At 45.9% G+C, this 15408-nt stretch overlaps 2 protein-coding genes and 2 non-coding genes across 7 annotated transcripts; 1 reads left to right on the top strand and 3 right to left on the bottom strand.

Moving 5' to 3' along the window:
- The first annotated feature begins 299 nt into the window (after nt 1–299).
- On the top strand, nt 300–7485 carry LOC131261424 (delta-1-pyrroline-5-carboxylate dehydrogenase, mitochondrial). Of its 3 annotated transcripts, none has more exons than XM_058263453.1 (5): nt 300–425; nt 1056–1475; nt 4046–4885; nt 5082–5672; nt 5750–7485. In XM_058263453.1, the coding sequence occupies exons 2-5, from the start codon at nt 1417–1419 to the stop codon at nt 5982–5984; spliced, it is 1725 nt and encodes a 574-aa protein (XP_058119436.1). In that variant the 5' UTR covers nt 300–425; nt 1056–1416; the 3' UTR covers nt 5985–7485. The 3 variants fall into 3 exon arrangements, with proteins under 3 accessions (XP_058119436.1, XP_058119438.1, XP_058119437.1); XM_058263454.1 differs by lacking the exon at nt 300–425 and adding an exon at nt 774–889; XM_058263455.1 differs by lacking the exon at nt 1056–1475 and having other exon boundaries at nt 304–425.
- A 239-nt stretch (nt 7486–7724) lies between these two features.
- Nucleotides 7725–7796, bottom strand: Trnah-gug (transfer RNA histidin (anticodon GUG)). The gene has a single exon. It is a non-coding gene; the product is annotated as a tRNA-His (tRNA).
- Nucleotides 7797–8763: 967 nt separating this feature from the next.
- On the bottom strand, nt 8764–8835 carry Trnag-ucc (transfer RNA glycine (anticodon UCC)). The gene has a single exon. It is a non-coding gene; the product is annotated as a tRNA-Gly (tRNA).
- A 427-nt stretch (nt 8836–9262) lies between these two features.
- LOC131260114 (transcription elongation factor B polypeptide 3) lies at nt 9263–15017 on the bottom strand. Of its 2 annotated transcripts, none has more exons than XM_058261781.1 (5): nt 14920–15017; nt 12126–12513; nt 10131–11854; nt 9745–10036; nt 9263–9674 (listed from the first exon to the last, which is right to left on the bottom strand). In XM_058261781.1, exons 2-5 carry the CDS (start codon nt 12361–12363, stop codon nt 9586–9588), a joined length of 2343 nt encoding a protein of 780 aa, XP_058117764.1. In that variant the 5' UTR covers nt 12364–12513; nt 14920–15017; the 3' UTR covers nt 9263–9585. The 2 variants fall into 2 exon arrangements, with proteins under 2 accessions (XP_058117764.1, XP_058117763.1); XM_058261780.1 differs by lacking the exon at nt 14920–15017 and adding an exon at nt 13253–14352.
- Between the last annotated feature and the right edge of the window lie 391 nt (nt 15018–15408).

Here is a 15408-nt window from a genome sequence, read left to right on the forward strand (position 1 = left end):
TTTAAAAATGTTCAAAATTCTGGATAATATCTCGAGTACAAGTTTCGCAACTTGTACACGAGTTTTCGCATGCAAGCTCTACCTATTATATTTTATCCACCTTGGGGTTTACTGTACCTGATATGTTGCATTCACCTTGATGTTATCATACTCACTTGTCAACTTGACAGTTCTCTCCTCTCAGTCTTTCATTTATCTTTCGCATGCGCAACTCTCTTTCTCCCTCGTTCTGTCAGAAGACTCTCGATTCTTGTTTTCCTTTCATTTGATAAATGAAAATGCACTGCGCAACCGGGTGTCGGTGGTTCGTTGTTTAGTTTTATCTTTCCGGCGTGATTCAAGCGCTGTCGTGTGTTGTGCAAATTTGATTGTGGGCATGTGAACAGTTTCGTGCACAACAACTTATCGTGGGCTGTCGATGGCGGGTATCGTAAATTTGAATGACAAACACAGTTTGGCTAATTTGATCCAATATTCGGCTCTCGGAATAACGCTGATTGATGCCACCGCTATCGCTATCTCTGTCTCGCTTCGCCTGACGATTGTTTTTCGCTCTTGCGCTCGAGCGATATCTCTGTCTCTCGTTCACGTAAAATTTTATCTTTCACTTCTCCGAGCAGCTGTGTATTTGGTTCGATGGAATGGTTAAAAGGCGCAGCAGGAAGGTGGGGTGTGGAAAATTGCATTCTTTCCAACGGACAAACCACAAGCAGCCAGTCCGTCAATTGATTTCGGTTTGAGCGGTCCATCGTCGGTGGTCGTGGCGTGTTGTTGGAGCTCGGTGTTGTCGGTGCAGTGCAAAAGCCAGTCCGTGGGAGGGGAAAAGAGATAAAACAAGAGAGCGTGGACGGGCAAGCGCTACACAGGCCTCTACAACACATAGTTGGCGGTGTGTAGTAAACGACTTACGTAATTTTTGCCACCAGAACTATCGCGAAACCACCCGTTTAGCTGGGCCCCGCCAAGGCCACGCTTATTTTCCTTCCAACCGCAGTGCAAATCTACTCCGAAACATTTCGGACGAGATTTACCTAGTGTTATCCTATTCTTTTCAGAGTGCCACAACAACGAGGCAACAGTGCGTGCAGTGTGATTGTAACTTCGTGTGCCATTCTAAAGCAGCAAGTGCAAGTGCTTCTCGGAAATAAGGCAGGAAAAGGCCTCAGTTCTGTTTGTCGCAACAACACACACCCTTCCAGAACACCTTAGCCCCGGCAAGGTGCGTGTGTGTGTTTGTGTGTGTGTGTGTACGGAAAAACAAACCAAAAAATCGATCGTCCGCAAGGTCCGTCGTAATCCGTCACGTAATCGCAGGGGCAGGACCGCCTCGAATTACGAAGAAGTTCGCAGAACCGACTGCAGGAGAAAAGCGCCGCACCATCACCCCGCAAACGTAACCAAACCCCCGGTGCAACAATGTTCAACGTCTGTAAAAGCGGAGCGGCGGGGGCAACGCTGGTCGCCAGCTTGCAAAGGTCAGTTCAAAGCATCACGCGGTCGGTCAGGATCGACAGCGTGAAAGTCGAGGAAAGAAAACCGAAGGCGGAAAAACGTAGAGAAAAGAAAATCCCAGTTGCAGCGCAAGTGCAACTAAGCAACCTGTCTGAAAACGCTCGCATGAAAGGAGTAGGGCAGGGGGTTTGCTATTTTCGACAAACCCCCAGCAAAGCTGCACCGGTTACTCGGATGTGCAACAAAACTATACCGGTGGGATTCCTTAATTTTAGCCGCACCTAGTATTATTGTGGGTTTTGTTTCGTACACTTCACTGTCGCATCGATTGCGATACTGAATAATGGAAATTGCACCCACACCATTAGCAAAGTGCATCCGAACGGTACGTGGATGCATTCGTCATAGGCATTTATTTTCAGTACCGAGGACACACCATAATGTCTGCGGTGTAGATTGGAGCTAATTCGGCATAGCGAGAGGATTGGTTTCCTGTTGCACCTAATCGGTTCCTTGGCAACGCGTGAAGTACCTTGTCCCATTTAACTTTTCTTACCCGGGTTTTCCTAGACATGGTTTTATGCGCGCGCGCGCGCGTGGTCTCACTTTTTTTTATCTTATCCGAAGGCATGGTGGACAAAGTGCATTCCAGACTGAACCCACACGCACGCTCTGCAGTTGCTGTACGCTGCTGAGAGGAATACTTATTGGGGCGAGAGCTGTTGATCAACTTCACCGCTTTCGACAACCCGTCCATACCGATGGATGCACAATAGACAGCCTGTCTCGTCGGTTTGTTCGCGTCGAGCTGGAGTGTGGACATTATGAACAAGCGCCTGCACGGGGGCTCTTACTGGCGGTTCTAAGTGCCACTACATAAGTGAATGGTTACATTTTGAAGTGTGTTTACCTTCAATTAGTTCTGTTTTATTTTTTTGAAGAGCGATAGCAAATTTTCTGATATATTGCATTTATTTTTATCACCGTCGGGTTGAACCAATAACTCTTAGGAGATTTTGAGTAAAAAAAAGAGAGTGATAGATTCAATCAGACCATATTTTATCTCGAAGATTATGCATTTATTGCGCTGTCGAAGCTGATGAAGACTGATGGACGATTGAGATAATTTGGTGTAGACACGCCACGAAGGATTTCTGTTGCGAAGCACACTTATCTCACCTGAATTCGCTTCTTGGTCGGAGTGGTTTCACAGGAAATGCATATAAATGTCGCCTACAGCTCGCTCGTTTCAATGTCAGAGTTGCACATGTTGAGACATTTTCACCCGGACCCGCGATAAAATTGTATTTACTGCCTTGCTCTCCACCTGCTGGGTTGTTTTCATTGCATTTATGGAGCATCGCTCTGTGTGTGTGTGTGTGTGTGTGTCTGGTGACGGCACAGTTGACATTGCACTTCGCTGTTTGCAGTGCCATGTTAATCAACCCTTTGTTTTCCGTTTACGCGTGTCTTCTTTTTTGCTTTCCTTTCCGCCCTACTCAGCAATAAATCAGCTGACTTCAGATAAAACATACCCACTGAAATGGTGGACCAGTACTAACTGATCGCAGTTTACCAACAAGCCCGCTGTTTGTTCCCCGCGTTATCTAAGGCCGATAATGGTAGAACTCGTAGAATGTGTGTATGTTTGGTTTATTAATGATTTTCTTTAAAATTCACCTCGGTTGGATATTTGGTCGTTTTGAGCATATTGACATAAATGTAGCACAGAGTGGTTCGCACGGCCGAACGGAATACGCCGGTGTCACGTAAAGTACGTAACGGAACTGTAGTAAATTTAGAATGGTAGCTAAATTTATCCTCTGACGTCACCTAAGCGGTGGTAAGTCATTTTTTTTCTAAAAGAAAAAAAAACCATTCATGATGCATAACTCACATTTCCCAGCTTGCATTTCTTTGTTACAGAGAATGTATTGAAACGTGGATAAGTTAACACGAAAGGTATACGAACAATGCAAGAGCAGGTGCAATTGCATGATTCATATCGAATCGATATGTTTGATGGGCAATTACATCAATTGAATCCTTACCTTTTTCTTGCGAAGATCCAATAAAGGACATGGCCGATAATTTTAGGCTAGGTTGGATACCAACTTTCTGGATCTATCCCTAAAAAAATGTGGTACAAGATCGTCGTTAAAGTATTGTAGTATTTGGAAGCTCAATGGAACCCTTCTAATGCGGAGCTGAAAGGGCAAAGTATGCGCAACATATATTAAGAAAGAAGTAGAACTGAATAAAATAAAATTTAAACATAAAATTATCCACGAAAGATCAAAGTCTTCAGCTACGCACGAGTGATCATTCCAGAAGATCGCGGTAGCGAATACACAATATTTGATTCCTTTGCCAGATGCAATGTTCTCGCACTCGCACAGAATGCTTAATTGAATCATCATAAATCTGTTAGTCAGGCTTCGCAGAAATAAGCATCGTAAAATGGAACCCGTTTTATGGAGAGAAAACAATCCTAGCGCAAAAGTGTCAACAAAGATCGTGGCTCCACTAACCGCGACACCGTTTGTAAAACAAAGACTGTTCATTAAACCTGATATTTCTGCTCTCTTTTTAGGTATGGCGCACGTGCGATCAGTCACTCGGTCGTTCCCACCAACAAGCTGCCCGACTTTCCGCTCGAAAACGAACCGGTGCTCACGTACAAGAAGGGCTCGAAGGAGCGTACCGCGCTGGAGGCCGCTCTGAAGAAGGCGGCCGCCAAGATGGAGGACGTGCCGATCATCATCGGCTCGGAGGAGATCCGCTCGAAGCAGGTGCGCCACCAGGTGATGCCGCACAACCATAAACACAAGCTCGCCCAGTTCTACTACGCGGACCAGAAGCAAATCCAGAAGGCGATCAAGACGGCCACCGAGACGCAGGTCAAGTGGGACCGCACGCCACTGGACGAGCGCATCCGGATCTGGCAGAAGGCGGCCGATCTGATGGCGGGCCCGTACCGGCAGGAGCTGAACGCGGCCACCATGCTCGGCCAGGCGAAGACGGTCATCCAGGCGGAGATCGACTCGGCGGCCGAGCTGATCGATTTCATCCGCATGAACACGTTCTATCTGAAGGAGGCGGCCCGGTACCAGCCGATCAGCGAGGATCTGAAGGTGACGCGCAACTCGATGCGGTTCCGCGGCATCGATGGGTTCATTGCTGCGGTCAGCCCGTTCAATTTCACTGCCATCGGCGGCAATCTGGCGTACACGCCGGCGCTCATGGGCAATGGCGTGCTGTGGAAGCCGTCCGACACCGCCCTGCTGTCGAACTACGTGATTTTTAAGATTATGCGTGAGGCCGGCGTACCACCGGGTGTGGTCAACTTTGTGCCAGCCGACGGTCCGGTGTTTGGCGATACCATTACCGCCTCACCGCATCTGGCCGGTATCAACTTCACCGGTTCCGTTCCGTAAGTACCGGCCAATGGGAACTTCATTTACTTTTGGACGCTTGTCAGATGCGGTGCCTTAAGTTATTGATCTTGGAAAGATGTCAATGGCAGGGTTTCCGTACAACAAAAATTGTTTAGGTTTCACAAGCTTTAATAGCTATATTTCACTTCCCTCGATATTAAAGACTCTCTTCGATTCTTTTGCATCTTTCAGAACATTCAACCGTCTCTGGCGTCAGGTTGGCGAAAACATCGACAAATACAACAACTTCCCCCGACTCATCGGTGAGTGCGGTGGCAAAAACTACCACTTTGTGCACCCGTCGGCCGACGCTGAATCGGTGGTGAACGGCACGATCCGATCCGCGTTCGAGTTCTGCGGCCAGAAGTGTTCCGCCTGCTCACGCATGTACGTCCCGGAATCCCTCTGGCCGAAGGTGAAAGACGGTCTGCTGATGATCCGCGACACGCTCAAGGTGGGCGACGTGACCGACTTCTCCAACTTCACGTCGGCCGTCATCGACGACAAGGCGTTCGCGCGCATCAAATCGTACGTGGAACACGCGCGCAGCTCGAAGAATCTGTCCATCCTCGGCGGAGGCAAGTGCGACGACAGCAAGGGCTACTTCATCGAGCCGACGATCGTACAGACGACCGACCCGACCGATCGCATCATGACGGAGGAAATCTTTGGCCCGCTGCTGACCATCTACGTCTACAAGGACAAGGATCTAGATAGCGCGCTCAAGCTTGTCGGTAGCTCGACCCGATTCGCACTCACCGGGGCCGTGTTTGCACAGGATGAGTATGTTTCGCGGGGTTTTTGGTGGGACGGTCGGATATCATCGAGGTTTATGATCGATCTCTATTTTTCTTTTTCAGAGCATTCCTCAAGCGAGCCCTGGACGAGCTGAAGTTGACGGCGGGCAATTTCTACATCAACGACAAGTCGACCGGATCCGTCGTCGGCCAGCAGCCGTTCGGTGGTGGTCGCATGTCGGGCACAAACGATAAGGCTGGCGGTCCACACTACATCCTGCGGTGGGCAACGCCACAGTCGATCAAGGAAACGTTCGTCCCGCTGAAGGATATCGACTATCCGTACATGCGCGAATAAGGTACCGCTTCGACGAACAAGAAGCAACCTTTACGCTGAAATTTTGTTACCTTTTCGCTGTGTTTCGCCCCCCGAGACGGGAAATTAACGGGCCCGTTGAAAGCATTTCGCTGATCCTGTTTTTGTTTGTATTACCCTCTCTGCTACTTTCATCCACCCCTCCCCCCCTTCCCCCTTTGGACATGGGTTAGAATTATTCTTGCTTCTGTGTTTTGCTTCCTTTTTCCCTTGTGATCAACGATAAGAGACAACGACGACACCGATCTCTCCACTAGGGATTGCGTTTCTTTACGTTACGCACCGCCACCGACATTCGCAATCTCGACATTATTCCCCGCGAACTTACCAACGTCGATGGGATAAGGGTCACTGCAATGTAAAAATATTGTAATGTAATTGTTGTGGCAGGGACACAGACGGCCACAGTCTCTTCGCCTACGTTTGTTATCGTATGTTTAAGTTTGACCTTTAATTTTCCTTCGTGAACCCGCGTGCATGAGTAGCACGACTTACCCCGGAAAGGTGGTAACTTTGTTAGCTGTGGGAGATATTCGAATTACTATCACACACACACACACACTCACACACCAGATGATCATCCGCCGTGTGTTTCCGGAAGCTTGTCAAAATCAACCGGGCCAAATCGGGATCCCCGTTGGCGCCATTTGCCAAAGCTTCTACCGTGAACAATACTTGACAATACATAGCAGAGAAAAAGGAAGTTGCACTCGATGTTCGTCGCTAGACCTTTTTCACCTACCCTTCTCCCTTTCCAACCATCCTTTCTCATTCAACCCGGAAGAGGAATGTGGAATGAATTGCTTTTTGGTGCAAGCTGGCATGTAACCATATTGCGCATCCGAGCGCTAGCAATAGGGGCTACCGTTACTTGTTGATTGTGTTGTTTCCGTTTCCGCGAACCGTGATTCACGCTATGAAATCGGGAAGAAATAAGCGGGACCTAAGATATGGTGGACATTATGAGTGGAGTGGATATGAAAAATCATTTGAACAAAAATAAAAGTATTACCAGAGTAGAGCGACATTTGGTAGCCGAGAAAAATGGTACTTTGGCGCTTGTTCAAAGTGTACCGCAAAGACATTAATTAACATAACAACAACACAAAAATGGAACTCCTTAAAACTGATCTGATGAGAACGACCGGGAGAAGAAACTCGAGTCCCCCGGAGAACAATTATCTAGCGCCGAATTTGTCTGAACGACCATTTGTAGCAACAAACATATGTATAACCATCAGTCTGACGATAAGAATTAAAATCATAACAAAACCAACATGCGAAATATGTGTTATATGTGTCTGGTAGCAAGGAGGGAGAAGGTGGTTTTGCGCCGATGAATCATTCACTTGATATGAGAGCATCAAATCTCTATCAGCAGTATGTTGGAAAGAAGACGAGATACATATAAAAAGAAAGAGAATGATGATAAAAAATGAAAGAATACCAACACAAGTAAGTTAATAAATGTTTTAAAAATTGATCCATGCTTTCGCATTGTAATATTTTCCTATAAGATGAAAGAAAAGATGCTTGGAGCTAGTAGTGATGGTCTTCTCCAAGCACTATCTGTTACTAAATGGGTTTCGTTAGCAATGCGACCTATGCCAGCCTTCACACTATCTTAATTAAATAATTAATTTTTATTACCACCATGTGATGGTACAAAAAATCATCAAAAAAGTTTTACCATTCTTCTTCCGTGACAGTGTGATGAAACACTGCCGTGACCAGGATTCGAACCTGGGTTACTACGGCCACAACGTAGGGTCCTAACCACTAGACGATCACGGCTATCGAATGGCTTCTGAGAAGCAAGTTTTAAACCAAATTAAACTATATTGCGATGATGCTCATGGCGCAGCTGTAGCGCAAGGAAACACCACGCCACGGGGTGTGGGTTCGAATCTCGAGTTTTCTCTCACCCTGTCCGGTATTACGTACTACGAACGGCTGACCATCGATCTACAATATAATATAATATACCGCCTTTCGGTCATAGAAACTACTCTCTTCGGAGAGAGAGACCTTGCCCACTAAAGGATGTCGTGCCACATGCAAAAATTGGCACACCCTATCCCCGATTTTATAATTTAGTATACGAACGACTTACCATAGATCTATAATATATAATATCGTCTTTCGGTAAACAGAGTTGTATATAGAGGTATGTGGTCTCAGTGCTCTGGCGAATCCGGTTTATAATAGTACGATATTTTAAGGAAAGTAGTAGTAGTATGTATGGTTTATAGAGGTTTTGAGCCGGGTGGCTTCTTTCACCTCTTTTATAAAGAAAGGATATGACAGATGCATGCGATTTTTTATCTGTTCACCAAACTGGATTTTTTTTTAAACTCGAAATTGAGGCTTTTATCTATAAAAAATAATAAAATTTATAAAACTTTCTTAAAAAGTAATAAATAACAGAAACTCTCTAAAATCGCAGATCCGATAAAATCGAATCATTGGAGACAAGCCAATCGGGGATGGATTGCCCCTAAAAAATTAAGTTGACTGTTTATAATTTTTTTATTCATTTATTAAAATTTTAACATAACGAAAAGAAAAAAATCCTATTCACAAAAGAAATCATCATGATGATAAAAATCAAAAATGAAATAAATACTTCTCGAAGAACACATAACACATCATAACATTAGTTCCCTTTTTACATAAACTTTGCGCTTCTCAAAAAATAGATTGCTTCTATTATATAGATTGCTATTTATTTTGTTGATCCAAAACAAAAAAAAAAGCTTCGTGCGTCGGCCGGGAATCGAACCCGGATCAACTGCTTGGAAGGCAACTATGCTGACCATTACACCACCGACGCGCTGCCCGATCAGCGCGTATTTAGCGAACAGCTCAGCGTTTCCTGGAATTCCTACGATAAACAAGCCTGTTATCAGCTGTTTCGGTTTATCATCGCATTCGACTTAACGGATGGATCAGGTTGAACTTCGCAAAAACCGGTCGGCTAAGGATGCTATTTATAGACTGCCTGAAAATATTTTAAATAGATCTAAACAACTCGCGTCGAAAGACCAGGACTGGTTAGTTCTCCCGCGCATAATCAAAAACAAGTACGGCTTTTAATTTTTATAACAACGAACACAGACAGTTACAAATAATTAATGATCTATATTTTACTTTCTTGTATTCTTTGTCACAAAGTAAAATACAACAAACGATTGTTTATCTTATCTTTCTTACTTTAGCTGAAAACAACACTACAAAAAAAACAGTTCCAAGTATTATAAATAAAGAGCTGTTGAAAGACACAAACTGCGAACGTACGGGAAACGTACCAGACACTGAGAAAATTGTAAAAGGTAAAATAATAACTAAATAGGAGCAAAACTTAATCAAACGGGGCTTTGAACAAAAATCGAGTATAATTTAAAACATACATTAAAATCATCGACTTTTCGTATTATCTGTTCCTCATCCTCGTCAACCAGTGTACACGTGTCCATAAAACTATTACCTAACTCTCACTACTAATATGTTCCCTTATGTGCAATACAGCGTTTCTGGGTTGACCAGTTGAATCAAACCAATTTCAGAAACACACTCTCGTGTTCTAGCGCCGGAAGCTGGTCTTAAAGCCCTTCATGGACGAGAGCACCTTTGCCATCATTGGTGCCTTGCGTGGTTTCGTTGGTTGGAAAACTGCAAAATGGGGAGGGACAATTGTTAAAGCAACTTTCCAGAGATACATTCTCTCAACCGTCGTTCTTACCCTGAGCTTGAGCATTATCACGTGCGCCGGGGGTCACGCGGAGACGTGTATCGCCCACCTGCGCCACATTGCCTCCCTGTGCAAGAGCGGCCACACGTGCCGCTGGTGAAACAACCGGAGCTCGTGCGGTACCGTATCGGGCCTGCTTGTTGATGACGCTTCGTGGTGGCTTCACGGCGGAATCGACGTACGCCAGCTGCGTTTTGCGTATGGGAGCTGCCGCTTGCTCCTGTGCGAGCTTTATGTTTTGCGTAAGGCTCTTTAGCTTCGCGTCGCGTTCCTCGGAGCAACGCTGAACGAAGAAAAGAAATGTAAATACTAATGGCATATGGAAGTCATGCATTATCATGGGGTTCTGGCCAACCCACCAGCAGGCAGATACTTACTAGGAACATCTCACGCCACGTTTCGAGCTCCTCCTCGTTCCGTTGCTTCGCACGGAACGTCCGCTTGCAGTGCTGCTCCCAAAGAACATCGCTATCCTCGACGAAGTGGGGATTGAAGTGCTCCAGATGGAGCAGCTGATTCGGGTTAGCTCTCTCAAGCACTGGTTTTAGGATGTAGAACGGAATGCCACCGGTCGCACCGATCTCGTCCAGATGGTCCTGCAGCAACCGAATGCACAGCTCGTACAGCGTCGGGATGACACCCTTCGCGTTCGTTTTCATACCCGAGTACACCTTCGTGCGCAAGTTCTTCGACTGCATGCTTTGCCCGAGCGCTTCCTCTTCCGTGAGTGGTCGCCGTTGGCCGCCGGCACCACCACCACTACCCCGACCACCCATAAACACACAATCCATCACAGTTTGATTGAGTGGCATCGGACGATAGTTTGGGGATATCATCGGCAACGCTTCTACAATTTCCGATGCCTCCGGAAGCGGCTCGAGTTTAATCTTTTGCGACAGAAGCTCCGAAGCCGAAGGTATAGTGCTAACCCCCTCCCTTCTGCTCGATGAGGAACCGATGGACGACGGACCACCACCCAGTTTCGCCCTCGATGAGTGGCCACCGGACGACGACGAGGTAGAAGACGGCGAGCGCTTAGTGATGGTTACTTTTTCCTTTTCCTTGCTGCTACCGGATGATTTCTTTTTCGACCCCGGAAACCCGATCATGGCAAGGGCATCAGCAAAACTGGCACCACCCGATCCGTCCAGCCCATCGGCAACATCCTCGGGATCCGATTCTTCGTTGCCTTCCTCTTGGCTGCTGCAGGGGACTTTTTCTTTACGCTTCGGTTTCGACGAACCGCCAGCCTTCTCCGAGTGCCTTTCGTCAGATTTTTCGTGCCGATCACGATGCTTCGACGAAGACGACGCGGACGATGTGGAGGAGGTTATTTTCGATGACCTTTTCGAGTGTGATGATGACGGTGACTCGGCTGAGGTAGAACTACCCTGCTCAGTTCTATGCTCCTTACGAGATCGTTTGGACGACGACGATGTCATCAACTCTCCGCCGTCTTCACCCTCCTGAGCGTGCCGCTTAGAACTTCCAGTACTCTTTTCCCCATCCTTGGAACGATGATGCCTGTTATCTTTATGACTAGATTCTTTTCGTGTGCTACTACTGTTACTATGACTGTGACTACTCCCACTACTGCCTCCTCCCGCGGTGGTTTCCTTCGTTCCGCTGCTGTTAGTGTGATGCTTTGAGAAACTCCGCTCCCTGTGTCGTTCGCCCTGGGAGGATGAACTTCTAGACGATCCGTCGCCGCGTGAGGATGACGATTTGTGAGATTTCGAGTCCCCGCTCGACGTATGCCGTCGGTGATCACTATCTGACTTGCTTACGCTCGCATGTTTGTGACTACCGCTCCCACTAGAAGTGCTACTGGATTGCTTTGATGTGGAGCTGTGATGATTGTGATGGTTACTACTACCACTAGATTGGTGATCCTTGATTCCCGAAGACCTACTGTGATGTTCGTTTCGGTGACCGGAACTCGCCTTAACCTCTGACGATTTACTGTGATGATGATGATGATGATTTTGATGATGATTGTCTTGATGGTGACGATTGGTTTGGTCGTCCGATTCGTTCGCGCTCTCACTGTTACTTTGTCCATCCCGATGCCCGTCACGTGACTGAGATTCACCGTAGGTTTCTGGAATAAGGAAAAAAGAAATTCCAAGTTCATAAACTTGTTGTAATTGACCGCATATGACTATTCCGTCAACAACACTGCGCTGCTTGTTTACAGCATGAATGTTGTAACAGGCGCAACAATCAACCGTAGCAACCGTCCACCTAGTAAGCCAACTGCGACGGTACGAAAATCTGCAGGTGTTAACCGAACGATGCAATTATCATTTATCACTACTATTTAACAAAACTTGAAGCAACTACGTTTCTGTTTGATCTAAAAATTTACATACCATCTTCTTCCGCTCCGTTCGACCCGTTGGTCACATCGTAATCGTGAACGTCGTCCTCGTCCGCCATCGTGTTATCATGACCGCCACCATCACCGTCGCCATCCGCGCCATCTTCCTCGTCGTCACTCATGTCACTGCGATTAGATCGATCACCGTTGTGTCTTGTACCCGTATCGGTCGGCCCGTGCTGCTGACCGGATCCGGTCGCACCGTCGTCCGATTCTTCCGCTGCCACCATTGCCTTCCACTTGGTCACCAGTGCCTTGGCCGCCACCCCCACCTCACCGTCGTACTTCCGGAGACTGTTAACCGTGCGCCCGATGCCGGTTTCCTGTAGATGCCGTACGGATATCGGAAGCTTGTATAACTTCCCAATACAATGGACAATCTATCAGGGATAAAACGAACCCAATGTGATGATAAATTTATGAGTGGTTATTACTGCTTTAATCATATCATGAAAAAGGATGCACCAAAATTATGTTGTTATGTATATTTTGGAATTACAAAGTTATACAAATTAATACGATTTTTCTGTCCAAAAATCATACTGCAACGTTTCCGCCCATAGTCAATATGTAAACAACGTTGTTTTCAGAACAAACAAGAAACGAAGCTGAAACAAATTTTAAAACAAATCATCATCCAAACATTTGTGAGCGGATGTATAATAAACAAAACAATTAATAAAAGATCATAATAACAAACATACATTGTTAGTGTTGTTAGTTTACCTAAAAACATCAAGCATATCCACAACAACTCAGTCAAATATTCAACCACTAACCACTTAAGTGGTTACAAGGAAGCGGAACGATTAGTGGGGTTTGTGGTTTTTCACAAACGCCTAACCACGTGGTAGTGGCAGATACACACATCTTTTTAACATTGTACAGTAGTTTCCGCGGTGATGTGGCATATAAAAGTGGTGCATCGCAATGTAGGCGAATCTTGCAGTTATGATGTGAGTAAAAAGTTTAACCTGTTTAACCGTTATCTTATCGAATTCTTATCTTTGAGGAGCAGAGAGCCCTTTACGCTCCCATCGGTGGGCGGACACTTTCGCAACGCGGCATCCCAGATGCCTTTGACCTAGAAATTATATATTCTTCTTCGCATACACTTACCCGCGCCGTATCGTTAAGCGACTTATTGATGCTCGTCTGGTAGTGATTGATAACATCCTCGATCGACGACATTTTGGAAACGAAGATTGGTCCGGGAGGATGTGATGAAAGTGCCCAGTTGCTCGTATTTACCCGTAATTTTCCGGCACCGGTTTGATGGAATGCAAATGCCCTGTATTGACTTTCTCCGCCCTGCACTTCAAAAGACTGCTTCGTTACCTAGCTACCGAACCAAATGTTGCCTTCTGCGACCGTCGTCTGGTACGCGAGTTTTAACACTATGCACACACAAGCGAAAATTGAAGCAGTCGGTACGAAAGTGCAGGTATCTGCAGCAACAGACGGCGATGAAGGGGTCATAAAAGGTACACCTTTTCAATGCATACTGCCTGCACGCTCGAGTGGATTTCGTCCCTTCAGCTTAATCCTCCCTTAGAACGTTTGCTCATATTGCCTGCCGTCCACAACCGGGGGTCGGTACTTTTCCGGGCGCACGTTGCCGTACCGTTTCATTGGCGATTCCAAGGGCAATTCCAAGGGGTACAGTTTTCCCTGAGTTGGCAGTACCTTTTTTTTCTAAGAGTATACAAAAAATCACACGTACATGCAGCACACACACACACAAACACACACGAACGCACGGCTGTTCTGTAGTGCGATTAAATTGACGCACACCTGCGGCACGGTGGAAAAACGTTCACCACCCGAAAAACGATCGTTTGCCAACGCATCGCATACCGTTCTTATTTTTCTTCGCCGCACCGTCTTGCTCTTCCACACTATCTCGTCGCAGAATCCTCTTCACTGTTGGGAGTGAGATTTTCGTGTCGCTTTTCACAGGAACTTTCTAACGGCGGACGTTGAGTTCATTATCTTTCTGAGCAACACAACCATTACGCAATGGAAACCCCAGACGTTTCGCGACAAGACGGGACCCTGTACTTTCCCGGGCAACTGTACTGCTTTTTAATTCCCACTTCATCAAATACTTCCTCCAATTAGCACCAGCACGACGGTTAGTGATAACGTAAGCACAACAGCACAAGCGTACTAGATGCAAAACTCTTCTTTGCCGCAGATTTTGCATGCACCAAATACGCCATTCGTGCGCCTATGTCCATCAGCTGAACGACGGTGTATGTTTGTGTATGTGTGACATCGATGTAAACGTCAAAGTTCGCAAACACAACATTGTCAAACTGCCTGTCATGCAAAAACATTCTCGTTTAAACTGACTGGTTGAGCCATAACTCAATCGTTTAAAATCACAATATTATGAGTGTGAATCTCAAATGAAGCATTAAAAACCACCTGAAACCATCATAAGCCAATAAATGGTTAAATGAACCCTAAAAGAGTTAAAAATAAAATAAAAATAAGTATCGAGAGAAAACAAGACTCGTATGGCAACCGCGCTGTCACAGCTACGTCATTGTTCGTTGTTTGTTTTGCTTTTCCATTTTGCCACGCGGAACAACTGTGCATAACTTTCTGCCCGTTGTGAAGTGTGACGTCACGATCAAAACCGGCACCGCAAAAAAAAAATTGAGTCGAATCTAGTCTTGTCAACACGATACCAGTGCTACCTGCGAACACACTGGCCTGAAAGGTGTGAACAAACATCGGTGGAGTTCGATAGGAAGACATAAATTTCGCGGAGCTCGTACCTGCACGGATCAGTCGGCTCCAGTTTCTCGAAGGGGATAATTTTAATCCCACGGTGTCTTCTCCGTAGTCCGTCGTAGTGTGACGTTCGCGGGTTTGCAGTCATACTGTTGAAATCGATACCAAATCTAGGTAAGTACACATTGCGTCTGCGTGAAAAACCCCACCAGGTTGAAAATGAATATTCCCGGATTACGAGTTCTGTTTCGCAAATTGAAGTTCTTCGAAAAGAACGGTTCTGTTCAAAGTACAGTTACTTGGAGCACAGCGTAACGCTAATAACGCAATCATGGTGATTAAAGCTTCGGCTCTCGCTTCTCGCTTCTCGAAAAGTACTTCGGTCAAATTATTACTAGCTATAGTAATTGGAAAATCAAAAAGAAGCTTAAACTCCTATCGAATGTCAGTAAATATAATGTTTTAATATTGAACTGAAGTACCTACTGTGTTATGTTGATGTACCTAGCTATTATTTTGAATACGTGTACCTA

This window comes from Anopheles coustani, chromosome 3 (genome assembly GCF_943734705.1).
Source record: "Anopheles coustani chromosome 3, idAnoCousDA_361_x.2, whole genome shotgun sequence".
NCBI lineage: Eukaryota > Metazoa > Arthropoda > Insecta > Diptera > Culicidae > Anopheles > Anopheles coustani.

Excerpts from the sequence above, each read along its gene's own strand:
- LOC131260114 (XM_058261780.1), bottom strand. The coding sequence starts at position 13,324 with ATGTCGTCGATCGAGGATGTTATCAATCACTACCAGACGAGCATCAAT. Across the intron at positions 12,514-13,252 it reads CGCTTAACGATACGGCGCGG|ATTGTCCATTGTATTGGGAA; the intron begins GTAAGTGTATGC and ends TATCCCTGATAG. Across the intron at positions 11,855-12,125 it reads GAACGGAGCGGAAGAAGATG|AAACCTACGGTGAATCTCAG; the intron begins GTATGTAAATTT and ends TCCTTATTCCAG.
- LOC131261424 (XM_058263453.1), top strand. The coding sequence starts at position 1,417 with ATGTTCAACGTCTGTAAAAGCGGAGCGGCGGGGGCAACGCTGGTCGCC. Across the intron at positions 1,476-4,045 it reads CTGGTCGCCAGCTTGCAAAG|GTATGGCGCACGTGCGATCA; the intron begins GTCAGTTCAAAG and ends CTCTCTTTTTAG. Across the intron at positions 4,886-5,081 it reads AACTTCACCGGTTCCGTTCC|AACATTCAACCGTCTCTGGC; the intron begins GTAAGTACCGGC and ends TGCATCTTTCAG.